Source organism: Oncorhynchus keta, chromosome 27, assembly GCF_023373465.1.
Source record: "Oncorhynchus keta strain PuntledgeMale-10-30-2019 chromosome 27, Oket_V2, whole genome shotgun sequence".
Classification (NCBI taxonomy): Eukaryota; Metazoa; Chordata; class Actinopteri; order Salmoniformes; family Salmonidae; genus Oncorhynchus; species Oncorhynchus keta.
This window is the reverse complement of record NC_068447.1, coordinates 32,628,691-32,645,415: the sequence shown is the minus strand read 5'-3', so window position 1 is coordinate 32,645,415 and position 16,725 is coordinate 32,628,691. Positions and strand designations below refer to the sequence as shown.

At 44.6% G+C, this 16,725-nt stretch overlaps 1 protein-coding gene across 5 annotated transcripts in view; it reads left to right on the top strand.

The window, feature by feature from the left end:
- The window catches only part of LOC118359810 (histone deacetylase 7-like), a 28,445-nt gene extending 11,776 nt beyond the window's left edge, over positions 1–16,669 (top strand). For all 5 annotated transcript variants that reach the window (XM_052482172.1, XM_052482171.1, XM_052482170.1 and 2 more), the window contains 10 exons: positions 2,106–2,213; positions 2,331–2,386; positions 4,083–4,170; positions 4,475–4,594; positions 4,848–4,945; positions 6,260–6,378; positions 8,349–8,482; positions 9,366–9,447; positions 11,716–11,854; positions 12,010–16,669. In XM_052482172.1, the coding sequence (XP_052338132.1) occupies positions 2,106–2,213; positions 2,331–2,386; positions 4,083–4,170; positions 4,475–4,594; positions 4,848–4,945; positions 6,260–6,378; positions 8,349–8,482; positions 9,366–9,447; positions 11,716–11,854; positions 12,010–12,052 (987 nt within the window). In that variant the 3' untranslated portion in view covers positions 12,053–16,669. The remainder of the gene's footprint in view (positions 1–2,105; positions 2,214–2,330; positions 2,387–4,082; positions 4,171–4,474; positions 4,595–4,847; positions 4,946–6,259; positions 6,379–8,348; positions 8,483–9,365; positions 9,448–11,715; positions 11,855–12,009) is intronic.
- Positions 16,670–16,725: the final 56 nt, after the last annotated feature.

Here is a 16,725-nt window from a genome sequence, read left to right as displayed (position 1 = left end):
CTCTTTCATGTCTGCATTTTCCTCTTTCATGTCTGCATTTTCCTCTTCCGTGTCTGCATTTTTCTCTTTCATGTCTGCATTTTCCACTTTCATGTCTGCATTTTCCTCTTCCGTGTCTGCATTTTCCTCTTTCATGTCTGCATTTTCCTCTTTCATGTCTGCATTTTCCTCTTTCATGTCTGCATTTTCCTCCTCCATGTCTGCATTTCCCTCTTTCATGTCTGCGTTTTCCTCTTCCGTGTCTGCATTTTCCTCTTTCATGTCTGCGTTTTCCTCTTCCATGTCTGCGTTTTCCTCCTCCATGTCTGCATTTTCCTCTTTCATGTCTGCATTTTCCTCCTCCATGTCTGCATTTTCCTCTTTCATGTCTGCATTTTCCTCTTCCGTGTCTGCATTTTCCTCTTTCATGTCTGCATTTTCCTCTTCCGTGTCTGCATTTTCCTCTTTCATGTCTGCATTTTCCTCTTCCGTGTCTGCATTTTCCTCCTCCATGTCTGCATTTTCCTCTTTCATGTCTGCGTTTTCCTCTCTCTGGTAATGTCTGCATTTTTCTCTTTCATGTCTGCATTTTCCTCTTTCATGTCTGCATTTTCCTCTTCCGTGTCTGCATTTTCCTCTTTCATGTCTGCATTTTCCTCTTTCATGTCTGCATTTTCCTCTTTCATGTCTGCATTTTCCTCTTTCATGTCTGCATTTTCCTCTTTCATGTCTGCATTTTCCTCTTTCATGTCTGCATTTTCCTCCTCCATTTCTGCATTTTCCTCTTTCATGTCTGCATTTTCCTCTTTCATGTCTGCGTTTTCCTCTTCCATGTCTGCATTTTCCTCTTCCATGTCTGCATTTTCCTCTTCCATGTCTGCATTTTCCTCTTCCATGTCTGCATTTTCCTCTTCCATGTCTGCATTTTCCTCTTTCATGTCTGCATTTTCCTCTTCCGTGTCTGCATTTTCCTCCTCCATGTCTGCATTTTCCTCTTTCATGTCTGCATTTTCCTCTTTCATGTCTGCGTTTTTCCTCTTCCATGTCTGCATTTTCCTCTTCCATGTCTGCATTTTCCTCCTCCATGTCTGCATTTTCCTCTTTCATGTCTGCATTTTCCTCTTCCATGTCTGCATTTTCCTCTTCCATGTCTGCATTTTCCTCTTTCATGTCTGCATTTTCCTCTTCCGTGTCTGCATTTTCCTCCTCCATGTCTGCATTTTCCTCTTTCATGTCTGCGTTTTCCTCTTTCATGTCTGCGTTTTCCTCTTCCATGTCTGCATTTTCCTCTTCCATGTCTGCATTTTCCTCCTCCATGTCTGCATTTTCCTCTTTCATGTCTGCATTTTCCTCTTTCATGTCTGCGTTTTCCTCTTCCATGTCTGCATTTTCCTCTTCCATGTCTGCATTTTCCTCTTCCATGTCTGCATTTTCCTCTTCCATGTCTGCATTTTCCTCCTCCATGTCTGCATTTTCCTCTTCCATGTCTGCATTTTCCTCTTCCATGTCTGCGTTTTCCTCTTCCATGTCTGCATTTTCCTCCTCCATGTCTGCATTTTTCCTCTTCCATGTCTGCATTTTCCTCCTCCATGTCTGCATTTTCCTCTTCCGTGTCTGCATTTTCCTCTTCCGTGTCTGCATTTTCCTCTTCCGTGTCTGCATTTTCCTCTTCCATGTCTGCATTTTCCTCTTCCGTGTCTGCATTTTCCTCTTCCGTGTCTGCATTTTCCTCTTCCGTGTCTGCATTTTCCTCTTCCATGTCTGCATTTTCAACATTTATGCATTTTCCTCTCGCTGGAAACAAGTCCTGTTTTTCCCTCTTGTAATTTCTCTGTTGCTTGGGTAGCACATCTCTATGGCACCGGGTGTGTCTGTGTACTGTATGTATGGTAATATATCAGACAGCTGTTTTATAGTCCCATAAATGATTGAGGTGAGGACTGTGTGCCTCCAAACTGGTGTACCTGTAGTAATACTTAGTGCCATTGAAACCATGGAAAGAAAAACACTGCACCTGATCCATATAGCATGCTAGCAGATTCTAAACACATACTAATGACTGGTTCCTTCAAGCTTGGCAGTTGTGCTGTCCTGTCACTCACCCTTGTGATGTTTTTGATTGGCAGGTGGACAATGACACAATCTGGAACGAGTCTCACACGTCCACGGCGTCACGCATGGCTGCAGGCAGTGTCACAGAGCTGGCCTTCAGGGTGGCCAAGGGAGAGCTCAAGGTGAGACACAGAGATCTGTAATCCCCATCAAATCACACTCCAGACTATCTCTCCAACTGCCTCAGGCAACTTGAGAAAGAATACTGAATGATCATGTTTTGTTTTGTTTCTCTCCAGAATGGCTTTGCAGTGGTGAGGCCCCCAGGCCACCATGCTGACCCTTCCAACCCAATGTAAGTCTGTCTCATTTTCTCATATCGAATGTGCGTGTGTTTTTGTTTGTGTGTAGTTTTTCGTGTGTACTATACTCCTTGTGGTAGTGCGTGCCCAGGCTAACCACAGTGGCCTCTGCTGAGCGTTGCAGTGTCAGCACGCTGTCTGATGAAAGATATTTATGGGCTGATAGTGAAGCTGGGAAGGAAAAGAACAGAGAGAAGATTTATGCCTCTCCTATTGGTGTGCTGAGTCGGCTTTTAGGAATTCCACCATTTTTCTTCGTATCCTAACCACTATCATCTTGTATTGCTAATGCCTGTTTCTCTACCTTTCTTTCACCCCCTCCCTCCCTCCCACCCTCCCTCCCTCCCTCCCTCCCTCCCTCCCTCCCTCCCTCCCCCTCCCTCCCTCCCACCCTCCCTCCCTCCCTCTCTCCCTCCCTCCCTCCCACCCTCCCTCCCTCCCTCCCTCCCTCCCTCCCACCCTCCCTCCCTCCCTCCCTCCCTCCCTCCCTCTCTCTCCCTCCCTCCCTCCCACCCTCCCTCCCTCCCTCCCTCCCACCCTCCCTCCCCCTCCCTCCCACCCTCCCTCCCTCCCTCCCTCCCTCCCTCCCTCCCTCCCTCCCTCCCTCCCTCCCACCCTCCCACCCTCCCTCCCACCCTCCCTCCCTCCCTCCCTCCCTCCCTCCCTCCCTCCCTCCCTCCCTCCCTCCCTCCCTCCCTCCCACCCTCCCTCCCTCCCTCCCTCCCTCCCTCCCTCCCTCCCTCCCCTCCCACCCTCCCTCCCTCCCACCCTCCCTCCCCCCCCTCCCCCCTCCCTCCCCCCTCCCTCCCTCCCTCCCTCCCTCCCTCCCACCCTCCCTCCCTCCCCCTCCCTCCCTCCCTCCCTCCCTCCCTCTCTCCCTCCCTCCCTCCCACCCTCCCTCCCTCCCTCCCTCCCTCCCACCCTCCCTCCCTCCCCCCCTCCCTCCCACCCTCCCTCCCTCCCTCCCTCCCTCCCTCCCACCCTCCCTCCCTCCCTCCCTCCCTCCCCCTCCCTCCCACCCTCCCTCCCACCCTCCCTCTCTCCCTCCCTCCCTCCCACCCTCCCACCCTCCCTCCCTCCCTCCCTCCCTCCCTCCCTCCCTCCCACCCTCCCTCCCACCCTCCCTCCCACCCTCCCTCCCTCCCTCCCTCCCTCCCTCCCTCCCACCCTCCCTCTCTCCCTCCCTCCCTCCCACCCTCCCTCCCTCCCTCCCTCCCTCCCTCCCACCCTCCCTCCCACCCTCCCTCTCTCCCTCCCTCCCTCCCCCACCCTCCCTCCCTCCCTCCCTCCCACCCTCCCTCCCTCCCTCCCTCCCTCCCTCCCTCCCTCCCTCCCTCCCCTCTCCCTCCCTCCCTCCCTCCCACCCTCCCTCCCTCCCTCCCACCCTCCCTCCCCCCTCCCTCCCTCCCTCCCTCCCTCCCTCCCTCCCTCCCACCCTCCCTCCCACCCTCCCTCCCTCCCTCCCTCCCTCCCACCCTCCCTCCCACCCTCCCTCCCTCCCTCTGAGTCCTCCCTCCCTCCCTCCCTCCCTCCCTCTCTCCCTCCCTCCCACCCTCCCTCCCTCCCTCCCTCCCTCCCACCCTCCCTCCCCCCCTCCCTCCCACCCTCCCTCCCTCCCTCCCTCCCTCCCTCCCTCCCTCCCCCCCCCTCCCTCCCTCCCTCCCACCCTCCCTCCCTCCCTCACTCCAGGGGTTTCTGCTATTTCAACTCGGTGGCCATCGCAGCCAAGCAGCTCCAACAGAAACTGAGTGCCAACAAGATCCTCATCGTAGACTGGGTAAGGGACTACAGTTTCAGTGATTGTAGCAATAACAGTAGCAACACTATTTTTGTTGGTGGTATCCTCGTCTCAGTTGACCTACTACTGTTTTGACAATAACTACAGTATTTAGTATGACCCTTATGATATACTGTATACACATGAAAACATGTATGTATACACAAGTAAACACATGTGAGTTCTGTCTCACATGGCTTTATTTGTTACTATTGGCCAGGTCTAGGATATGACATGAAATAAGCCAGCAGTTATGTGATTTAATGTAACCAAATCGTCTCTTCCATATCTGTCCTGTTGCTAGGATGTTCACCATGGTAATGGAACCCAGGAAGTGTTTTACAATGATCCCAGTGTGCTGTATATCTCACTGCATCGCTATGACGACGGCAACTTCTTCCCTGGCAGCGGGGGGCCAGCTGAGGTAAGTGACATCATTGGGTCAGCTCTACACCGGGCATTCTGCCAGTAGGACAATGGGCATGACATCAAGAGAGGCTAGAGCAACTAGCTAGGCTTCAAAGTAACGGTGGACAGATGTCTGCTCAAGGGTCTTAGTGTGTTTAGGAGACATTCTATTACACGTGTTGTGCCTCTAGCACCTCTATGTTATTGACCGCATCTCCATGGAGAATGCATTGTCTCAGTAGGTCTCTCTGTGTGTGCCTGTGTTGTAGGTGGGATGTGGTGCTGGAGAAGGCTTCAATGTCAACGTGGCGTGGACTGGAGGTCTGGACCCCCCTATGAGTGATGCTGAGTACATCGCTGCTTTTAGGTACGACACCTCTGACCGTGATCCTTTCTGGTTTAAACTTGAATGTCCACCCGTCCCCATTTCTGTAACTATGCAAAAATGAAGGTCTTACCTTGTCACTTTCTAGAAAGGACCCCCTTCTCCCCTCATACAGTATTGACTGTAATTTGCAAAAGTGCAAAAACTCTTGACGCATTTCTGAATCGGAGTCATTTGAAGTGCATGTGTACGGTCCCAATTTTCAATGTTTTATGTGTGAGATTAAATTGTCTCCAGGTTTGGTGGTTGTTGTATTAAACAGACATTTCACTGCCACTTCCTCCATAGCACTTAATTGCCACCGGTGGGTGGTTCAGGTTCTAATGAAGTTTCTGTATTTTGGTTAGGTCGACTGTCTGGTGGCAGCCGTAGGAAACTGTGGCGACCACAGACAGTGGTGGGTGGGCCCCACCTCTAAGCCAGCGTAACAAAATGAGAATGACAACATAGTACTGGAAAAGTTTCAACAAAAGTTTTGAACTTCAACGTAATAAGAAACCAGGGTTTAATATTCCTATTACAACTCTCTTTTCCACACAGTAGTACACCACCCTTGGACTTAATAATAAAGCCTCTGTGTTTGAATCTGAAAAGACACCATTTTGTTGCCACACATGTCTGTCCCACACAGATTTAAAATGTCTAACAAGTTTGTTGGTGAAATGTTCTCAGTCAGTTTCTCTAAACTCCAGGGGTAAGGAATGCACCCCCACCACCTCCTTGTCTCCTCTGTCTCATTCCTGTTCTCCTCTTCTCCCTACCTCTCCCATTCCCTTGCTCTGATTGATCTTTAATGAGCCCTCTCCCTCTCTCTCTTGTTCTCCCTGTAGTCTGTCTATAGCTGGGCTCACAGGGGAGTAGGGGAGGTTTTATTGGTCTGCAGGGGAGGCAGGGTTGGTTAGTGTGGTGGGGAGTGGGGGGGGGTCTGGGCTGGAGGAATCCAAACGCAGGATAATGAACCCAAATGGATCCCAGATGGCAGGCTGTCAGTGACGTGAGGAGAGTGACAAGCTCCAAATGGGAACCAGACGTGCTTATGGAGGCTTTGAACTCGGGCGGCAACAGAGATGCCTGCGTTAGCTCCCTCGCTAGCTAGTGGCCCTGCTCAGTTCTGTGCTGTGCTGGTTGACTCTCTTAACAGAGAGAGGTGGCTGACGCCAGTCCAGAAAACAACAGGAGGCCCCTGCAGCTCGACCTCAACCCTGCTCTCTTCACTGTCATTAACAGCCAGACAGGGCTGTTTGTGGAGTAAATATTGTTGAGGTGTTGTTGAAATGCTGTTGTTCCTCCCTGCAGGACGGTGGTGATGCCCATAGCTCAGGAGTTCTCCCCTGATGTGGTCCTGGTCTCCTCAGGGTTCGATGCAGCAGAGGGACATCCTGCACCTCTAGGGGGTTACAAGGTCACCGGCAAATGTAAGCAAGGCTTTCCTCAATCAGTACACGTTAGACCATGAGCTAGCTTGTACAGTGGTTTCAGAGGTTTGCTGGTTAGTTCTTGATAAATACAAGGAAAGACATTTATAAGCCTTGACCTCGTACACGCTGACCTGGTTGCATCACTGTTGTAAATGTGTGTCTTTATTGATTTATATGAATCTGTGCTGTAAATGTCATTAAGATTGGTACAGGCACTGTAGTACAATACTTCACAAAGTACTCATTTGCTTATTCCACATTTAGTTGTGTTACAGCCTGAATTCAAAATGGATTACATATATTTTTTTTAATCTCACCTATATACACAACATACCACATAATGACAAAGTGAAAACATGTTTATAGACATTTTTGCAAATGTATTGAAAATGAAATACAGAAATATCTCATTTGCATAAGTATTCACATCCCTTAGTCAATACAATGTTAGAATCACCTTTGGCAGCTTTGGCAGCGATTACAGCTGTGAGTCTTTCTGGTTAAGTTTCTAAGAGCTTTGTACACCTGGATTGTACAGTATAACAAAAAAAAATCTTCAAGCCCTGTCAAGTGTTGTTTTTTCATGTCTTGCCATAGATTTTCAAGGCGATTTTAGTCTAAAATATAACTAGGCCACTCAGGAACATAACATATCCTCTTGGTAAGCAACTCCTTGTGTTTTAGGTTATTGTCCTGCTGAAAGGTGAATTTGTCTCCCAGTGTCTATTGGAAAACAGATTGAATCAGGTTTTCCTTTAGGATTGTGCCTGTGCTTAGCTCTATTCCGTTTCTTTTTATCCTGAAAAACTCCCTAGACCTTGCTGATGACAAACATACCTATAACATGATGCAGCCACCACCATTCTTGAAAATATGAAGAGTGGTACTTAGTGATGTGTTGTGTTGGATTTTCCCCAAACGTAACGCTTCGTATTCAGGACATACAGTTAATTTCTTTGCCACAATTTGTGCAGTTTTACTTTAGTGCCTTATTGCAAACAGGATGCATGTTTTGGAATATTCGTATTCTGTACAGGCTTCCTTATTTTCACTCTGTCATTTAGGTTAGTATTCTACAGTAATTGAAATGTTGTTGATCCTTAGTTTTCTCCTATCACAGCCAATAAACTCTTAATTGTTTTAAAGTCACCATTGACATCATGGTGAAATCCCTGAGCGGTTTCCTTCCCCGCTTGAAATTGAGTTAGGAAGGATGCCTCATTATTGTTATTTTATTGTGTTACTTTTTAAATGTTTTACTTTAGTTTATTTAGTAAATATTTTATGTTGTATTCGGCGCATGAGACAAGTGCATTTAATTTGATTCTATTGTTTCTTTGTAGTAAATGGGTGTATTGATACAGCATCTAACGTGTAATTATTAATTTCGTCATGCTCAAAGAGATATACAATGTCTGCTTTTTGTATTTTTACCCATCTACCCATCTTTGCGAGGCATTGGAAAACCTCCCTGGTATTTGTGGTTGAATCTGTGTTTGAATCTGTGTTTGAAATTCACCCCTCTTCTGAGGGACCTTACAAATAGCTGTATGTGTGGGGTACAGAGAGGAGGTAATCATGTTAAACACTAATATTGCACACATAGTCCATTAAATGTATTATGTGGCTTGTTAAGCAAATATCTACCCCTGAACTTGTTTATGCCATAACAAAGGGGTTGAGTACTTATTGACTTCAGGTTTTCATTTTAAATTAATTAGTATAAAACTCCACTTTGACATGATGGGGTATTGTGTGTAGGCCAGTGACACAAAATCTCAATTTAATCCATTTTAAATTCAGGCTGTAACACAACAAAATGTGAAAAAAGTCCAGGGGTGTGAATACGTTTTGAAGGCTCTGTATGTGGCCATGTTGTCAGTCTAGAAAAGGAGTTGGCACACATGCCTCATAGAACATGATTTAGGCTAGTTTATTGACTGTGTTATTTTTGATGTGTCCATCAGGTTTTGGGTTCCTGACCCGGCAGCTGATGGGTCTGGCTGGAGGCCGGGTGATCATGGCCCTGGAGGGAGGTCACGACCTCACGGCCATCTGCGACGCCTCCGAGGCCTGCGTCAGCGCTCTCCTGGGCATTGAGGTGAGAGACTGGTTTAAGGTGCATTAAAGCAGTTTATGAACTGCTTTTAAAACCCTTTTTTCCCTTATCTATCTACACACAATAGCCCATGATTACAAAGCGAAAACAGGGTTTTAGAAATACCTTATATAAATACGTATTCAGACCCTTTGCGATGAGACTTAAAAATGAGCTCAGGTGCATCCTGTTTCCATTGATCATCCTTGAGATGTTTCTATAACTTGATTGGAGTCCACCTGTGGTAAAATCAATTAATTGGCACATTACAGCCCGCTTGACGTTTGCCAAAAGGCACATAAAGGACTCTGGCCATGAGAAACAAGATTTTCTGGTCTGGTGAAACCAAGATTGAACTCTTTGGCCTGAATGCCAAGCATCACGTCTGGAGGAAACCTGACACCATCCGTACAGTGAAGCATGGTGGTGTGCAGCGACGCTCCCCATCCAACCTGACAGAGCTTGAGGGGATCTGCAGAGAAGAATGGGAGAAACTCCCCAGAGACAGGTGTACCAAGCTTATAGCATCATACCCAAGAAGACTTGAGGCTGTAATCGCTGCCAAGGGTTCTTCAACAAAGTACTAGTAAAGAGTAAAGGGTCTGAATACTTATGTATGATGTTTCAGTTATTTATTTATTTTTGTGCAAAAAAACATGTTTTTTGCTTTGTCATTATGGGGTATTGTGTGTAGATTAATGAGGAATAAAAAAAACTTTCATACATTTTTGAATGAGTCTGTAACATAAGATAATGTGGAAAAAGTCAAGGGGTCTGAATACTTTCCAAATGCACTGTAGATAAGAGGAAAGATATTGAGGGCTAGAAAGGAGGATGTTGTTGATTAGTGGCCTGATGATTTCCTTTCCCACTATTGTCCATACAGGAGCCTATGTCAGAGGAGGTGCTGCTGCAGAAGCCCAATGCTAACAGTGTTTGCTCGCTACAGAGAGTCATACAGATACATGGTGGGTAAACAGTCATTCTACTCCTTATGTCTCTTTCTCATACAGTACACCACTGTCCCTATTTTCCCTCTGTCTCTCTATTCTATTTTTGTCTATCCCTTTATTCTGGTCTGATCCTAATTATTGTGAAATGTAGACTTCCTGAGTACACAGAATGATTTAATACATTAGGCTACAAGGCTATTAACGATATTGATCTTTCGCCGTATGGGCCCATACAGTATGAAGGACTAGCTTTTATATCAGTTGGACGATTCGACCTTCTGACTGCAGCCAAAGTGCTCACTGCTCATTCAAGTGTGTGTGCTTACTGGCTCTGGTTTAGGCAAAAAAACACACAGAATAAACACACATAATGTAGGGCAGAGTGGGGTAAGTTGAGCCATGTTTTACATTCAGCTTCACTGCATCAAGGGAAATATAGTATTCTTTTAACAAAGATATCTACATATATTTCAAGATGTTGTGTAGAGGCTTGCGAAAGTATTCACCCCCCTTGGCATTCTTCCAAATTTGTTGCCTTTTAACCTGTAATTAAAATAGATTTTTGGGGGGGTTGTATCATTTGATTTACACAGCATGCCTACCACTTAAAAAAAACTAAATATTTTGTTATTCTGAAACAAACAAGAAATAAGACTGAAAACTTGAGCATGCATAACTATTCACCCCCCAAAGTCAATCATTTGTAGAGTCACCTTTTGTAGCAATTACAGCTACAAATCTCTTGGGGTATGTCCCTATAAGCTTGGCACATCTAGCCACTGGGACTTTTGCCCATTATTCAAGGCAAAACTGCTCCAGCTCCTTGAAGTTGGATGGGTTCCGCTTGTGTACAGCAATCTTTAAGTCATACCACAGATTCTCAATTGGATTGAGGTCTGGGCTATGACTAGGCCATTCCAAGACATTTAGATGTTTCTCCTTAAACCACTCGAGTGTTGCTTTAGCAGTATGCTTAGGGTCATTGTCCTGCTGGAAGGTGAACCTCCGTTTCAGTCTCAAATCTCTGGAAGACGGAATTTCCCTGTATTTCCCTCTAGAATTTCCCTCTAGAATTTCCCTGTATTTAGCGCACACCATCCAACATTCCTTCAATTCTGACCAGTTTCCCAGTTCCTGCCGACGAAAAACATCCCCACAGCTTGATGCTGCCACCACCATGCTTCACTGTGGGTATGGTGTTCTCGGGGTGATGAGAGGTGTTGGGTTTGCGCCAAACTTGTCTGCTTAATGTTTTCTTTAAGCAATGGATTTTTTCTGGCCACTCTTCCATAAAGCCCAGCTCTGTGGAGTGTACGGCTTAAAGTGGTCCTATGGACAGATACTCCAATCTCCGCTGTGGAGCTTTGCAGCTCCGTCAGGGTTGTCTTTGGTCTCTTTGTTGCCTCTCTGATTGATGCCCTCCTTGCCTGGTCTGTGGGTTTTGGTGGGTGGCCTTCTCTTGGCAGGTTTGTTGTGGTGCCATATTCTTTCCATTTTTGAATAATGGATTTAATGGTGCTCTGTGGGATGTTCAAAGATTCTGATATTTTTTATCAGATCTGATCTGTACTTCTCCACAACTTCGTCCCTGACTTGTTTGGAGAGCTGCTTGGTCTTCATGGTGCCGCTTGCTTGGTGGTGTCCCTTGCTTAATGGTGTTGCAGACTCTGGGGCCTTTCAGACCAGGTGTATATATACTGAGATCACGTGACGGATCATGTGACACACAGGTTTACTTTATTTAACTAATGATGTGACGTCTGAAGGTAATTGGTTGCACCAGATCTTATTTCGGGGCTTCATAGGGGGTGAATACATATTCACCCAACACTTTGACCTTTTTGTTGTTGTTGTTGATTTTTTTTAAACAAGTCATTTTTTTCATTTCACTTCACCAATCTGGACTATTGTGTGTATGTGGATTACATGAACATAGCTTGTCCCAAAAAAGCGGTCTCTTGACATGCCTTACACCGGGTATGGGGTAAGTTAAGCCCCTACTGAATTAAATATTACCTCTACCTTTTAAAACCATGTCTATCTTTATTTCCCAAACACAGATCAATCACTTTTCATTTTTTAAATAATTTTAAGCATGGCTTAACACCCAACAAACACTTTGTACTTTCTTTAACACTTTTAACATAGGCCCTGTTGTTACCTGATAACCCAGCGATAATGCCTAAACACTTCAATTTGCTCAACTTACTCCAATGGCCATTGGCTCAATTACCCCACTCTCTCCTACTCTATAGCCCTAAAGATTCTCTGTCTGTTTTTCAGGTCAGTATTGGCAGTCCCTGAAGACGTTCAGTAGCTCCGTGGGACTGTCCTTCCTGGGTGCTCAGAGAAGAGACTGTGAGGAGACTGATGCTGTCAATGCTCTGGCCTCTCTCTCTGTGGGGGTCCTGACCAGCAAGAGGTACAACAGGAGCACATGTACCCAAACACTCCTAAACCCTCTCAAACACTCCTTAACACTCTCAGAGTAAAGGGCAGGCTCCCCTGTACAGTACTATACAAATATGATGCATGATGCTTTTCCTAACCATCTTCTCTATGTGTTTGCCCCCCCAGCCTCCCCGACGAGCCTATGGAGCATGACGACGATTCCATGTGAAAGATGCTGACTGTTGACCTCAGAGACCTCTCCTTCAGGACGTCCCAATAGCCTTGGAGATCCTGCCCTGTCACACGACGAGGGGGAAGAGTGTAGACTGTGGAACTCTGCCTTAACCAATGAGACCTTAAAGCCACACAGTGCCTCAAAGACCACCGTCCATTCTCCTAAGACTGTATGCAGTGCAACTTAACACAGCGAAGAGTGAGCTCAACACAGTGGAACTAATGTAGCCTGCTCAGCCACACCAAAGACCTGTCAGTGTATATGTGAGGTAAAAGATGTTCTCTCAAACAGCTGATTATTTGACTCTGTCAAGCCCTAGCAAGACAGAGTCATTTTTATTGTGTGTATTCAGAAGGACACGTCCATACCAGCCCTGTGCCGTCATATTGACCACTCTTTGGCCTTTAAAACAAGTACAGACATAAAGGTCTTATGGAGGCACTTACAGTAAAGAAATACTTCCCATCTGTTGTCTCATTTCCCCAGTGTCTGTGAATAATACAGGCCATAGAGACGAAAGGAAGATGTGGCCCTGAAGGAGGGAATTCTTAGCACCAGGTCTGTGGGTGTCTGTTGTTGTGTCAGTGAGCAGAGCAGACCCCAGTCAGTCTGAGGAAGGCCCTGGACGGACAGAGGGAGAGAGCGATAGCCTGGATGGGACCGGCCAGCACCTGGCAACTGTTGAATGGCTCAGTCGGTCCTCGATGATGTCATTAATAGTTTAACCACTAAAGAAAATACAAAAAATAAGAAGTAAATGAAGATAAGGATGACTGTGGTTTTATCTGTTGTTGTTTTTGCACTGTGCATTCCGTAATGTGAACCGTTGATAATTCCAAACCTCGGGGAAACTCAAGTTCTAGATTATTTAATTATCTGTTAAACTTTGAAGATTGGAAGATATTGTTGTCCTCTAAAATCCACTCACATTCTAAAAAGAAGACTTATGCATTCTACATTTCTACCGGCATGTAATACACATTAAGTATTTATACAAAGTGCATTTTCAAAAGAAATCCTGTTTGGCCAGATTGTATTACGAATACTTTCCACTGCTGTTCATAGACAAGTGTCTTTATATATTGTTGGCAGGGACACACACAAACACACACACTCAGAAAGGCATTGTAGACATGCACGCTATTTCCCTTTATGTCTTACCACTGACATGATGAGGACCAAAATTATACCTCCTGTCTCGAGGATATATAGTATACAAACTGGATGAACAGGAACAATTAAACCAATGAATCTTATGAAGAGCTGAAGACCTACCACTGTTTGGAAGGAAATACTAGTTCTATGTTCATTCCTATGCCATTGTATTGTTTATTATGCTAGTCAAAGGCTTTAATGCACTTCATGGAGATCTCCCAAAGAAACCGCTCTTCAACGTGGCTGCAGTGGGACTGTATTACTGCAGATGGACCAGTGTGGTTACGGTGTTACTGTACGTTGATGTTTGTTTTTGCAGGACCAGACTTTTGACCTGTGGATAGACATTTACTGTGTACATTCATTTGACAGTTCAGTTCCCTTGATATTATCCACGGACAGTAATATCAAGCAGAGTTGAATAACAGTTAAACTGAGTGTATTATTTTTTGTGAAAACCTTCTTTATGGTGTTGCTCTGTTTGTTTCGTGGACCAACCAAAATACTATTACTGTTAGCACTATGGAGGTCAGTGGCGGCCGGTGCCATTTAAAATGAGGGAGGACGATTTCTTTTTTTATGAGCATGGCCTTATTTCTATTACAGCATATTGGATGAATGTCATTCCTTTTCCATTCACACAGTTCACTGTAACAGCGATAGGTTTAGGCTACTACATGATACTCAAATGTTACCTATACCCATCATGTTGCTACTACCTAGCCTATGAATGAAAGTTTACAACGTAGGTGCACACAGGTCGAAAGAACCATTTGAGGTGACAGACCGTGACACATGGACACTCAGTGGACACACAGTGACACATTCAATATCACCTGCATCTAGGGTGTAATCATTAGTCTAACAGTTGCAAACAAGTTTCTATTGGACAAATTCAGCTATGTTTATCCCCATTCCGTTCTGTTTGCTTCTGTTTAAGAAACGTTTTACAGCAGAATGAATACACCCCTGATCACGCGTAAATACAGTTCACTTTCATAGTAGCCACGTTGTATTTCTTCTCGCTTCTATGCGCTCTCCACCTCTCACCTTTCGCTTGTGGACTTCAATGCACAACACATCAGCTGAATGTGACCAGGCAAAAAAAAACTTTCCAAGCCAAACTATATCATAACCGCCCCACACAGCCTACATTGTTGTCACCATATTAGCTAAAGTAACGGCATAGTCAACAAAGCTAATATAACTAATGCGTCAGTAAACCCGCTACAATCATGCAGTAATGTTACAGTGTACAGTCAGTAAGCAGTTTAGCACCTGCACCGGCGGGCTCCGGGGGAAATACATTTGTAAAACAAAAATCTTACCTTGACTTGGAAGAGTTCCTGTGTTTTGTTGGATAGTCATAGCCAGCTAGCTAACATAGCATCCCTCTGTCAGAGAAGAGTATTTAAGCAGGCTAAACTAGATAGCTGCGTAGGCTAGCTAAGTAAGTGAAAGTGAAAAAAAATGACTCTTGCTTCTCCTATATTTTGGAAGAAATTAATTTGTTCAAAACTGTTCAACTAGTGTCTTTCTCTCTTTGGTTAACTACTCGCCACATGTTATGCACTGCAGTGCTAGCTAGCTCTAGCTTATGCGTTCACTACTAAATTAATTCTCTGATCCTTTGTTTGGGTGGACATGTCAGTTCATGCTACAAGAGCTCAGATAGGTTGGAGGACAAGTCAATGTACCCAGAGGAGGATGGACCATGGTGCTACCCTACAGAGTGCTGTTGAGGCTACTGTAGACTTTCATTGCAAAACAGTGTTTTTTAACTCATTATTTGGTGACGTGAATAGTATAGTTTTATCTAATTCATTCAATTTTATGATATTCACTGAGGATGGTCCTCCCCTTCCTCCTCTGAGGAGCCTCCACTGATGGAGATGTGGCTTTACTATGATGGTGCATACTTCTCCCTTTGGCCTTGTGTCGGAAGTCTCTCTTGTACTCCAGTTGTATGTATGATGCAGTACTTGACGTCATGCTGATTATAGATTTTCAGATATACTGTATCTGTAGTTTGTTAACATGTCCTGAGACCTTTTTTGTGTGTTCATGATGTCCAGTGTAGATTGTTTTTTGTTTTGAATTGAAATGTGTAGCACATTCCACTGTTTCATTTTCTATATTCATTCTAGGGTTATGTAGTTTGTCTTAATGAGCATTTCATCTAGATTGCACTTGTTTTTAGAGGTTCTTCAGTGGATGAGAAAAAACTGCCCACCATCAAATTGAGAAATTTACATTTGTTTTCAGATTCACAATATTATTTTGTATATGACCCCATACTTCTATGGAATGTGGCTAAATGTATCATAAGCTCTCTATTAATGTGTATTACTGTGTTTTCTCTGTTGAAAATCGAAGAGAAGAGTGAGAGAGAGCATCCACTTCTGACTAACCACTGCAGAAAGAAGGCATTTACAAGGCATATTTTTTCAGGAACATACTCTCTCTGCTGGTGCGCCAGTACAGGGGCATGTACGCCGGTGATTCTCTCACCATAGGTTTATCTTCTCCCCTAGTTGTCGTTGAGAGAGAGATAACGATAACCATGCTAACAAGTCTTATAGTCATTTCTTACTATACTCTGTACCAACCACTGTGGATGGCTACAGATGTAGGATTGTAATTTGATCACCCTGTTGCCGGAGAACTTTCCTGAAATGCAGGAAATTTAAACCTTGTAGTGTATTTGAGGTATAAAAAAAGTCCACTTTTAAACAACAAAAAAAACATATCAATCTCTACAATACTGTCCATAAATTATAATCCACATAATTCACTTTTCCTGTTTGCTGCAGGACTACTTTTGTACTGTAGCAAACAGGTTGAAATAAAAATCCAAATCTGTATATGTTTGTAGGAGGCCATTGCCAGTTTTCAATATTCATTATTGTTTGTACTAACTATTTGTTTTGGGGTGGCTGTTTTCAAGACTCTGGGCAATGTTTGCCTGTAAGATCCCCTCAAAGACTTGTATAAAAAGAAATAGAAGTAACCACCATTATTCATATTCTCCTAGAACAGTGCCTGTGCTCTCTGTCTCGTAGTACACCAGTGGGTATCTGTTGTCTATGAAGTAATGTTAGACAAAGTGTGTTGGATACTGTACTTTACCTCTCCTGTAAAGACTTCCAGGGGCCTATGGGCAACACTCTTATTGTCTTAGTGACAAGTGGGCCACTCCTGATTTCCTTTAATATTGTCCTTTTTATGCTCTGTTTCTTAAAGTCACTGTAAATAGATACTCAAGACCAAAATACATCACGCATGTGCCTTGAGTCAAGTATTGGTAGCCTTCACTAACTGGAGTTAAGAATAACAGTCTTTTTTTCATCCTTTTACTTACCTTGTGTTCATTTTTTCCTACATATTTCCTATGTATGTATAGAAAGGATGTCTATTTTGTACTGTTTTTCTCTTAATTAAATTTTTTAATGGTAATTTTTGTGTGTACAGAATTGTAGGTGTGACAACATGTTGGATATACGGTGTACTTT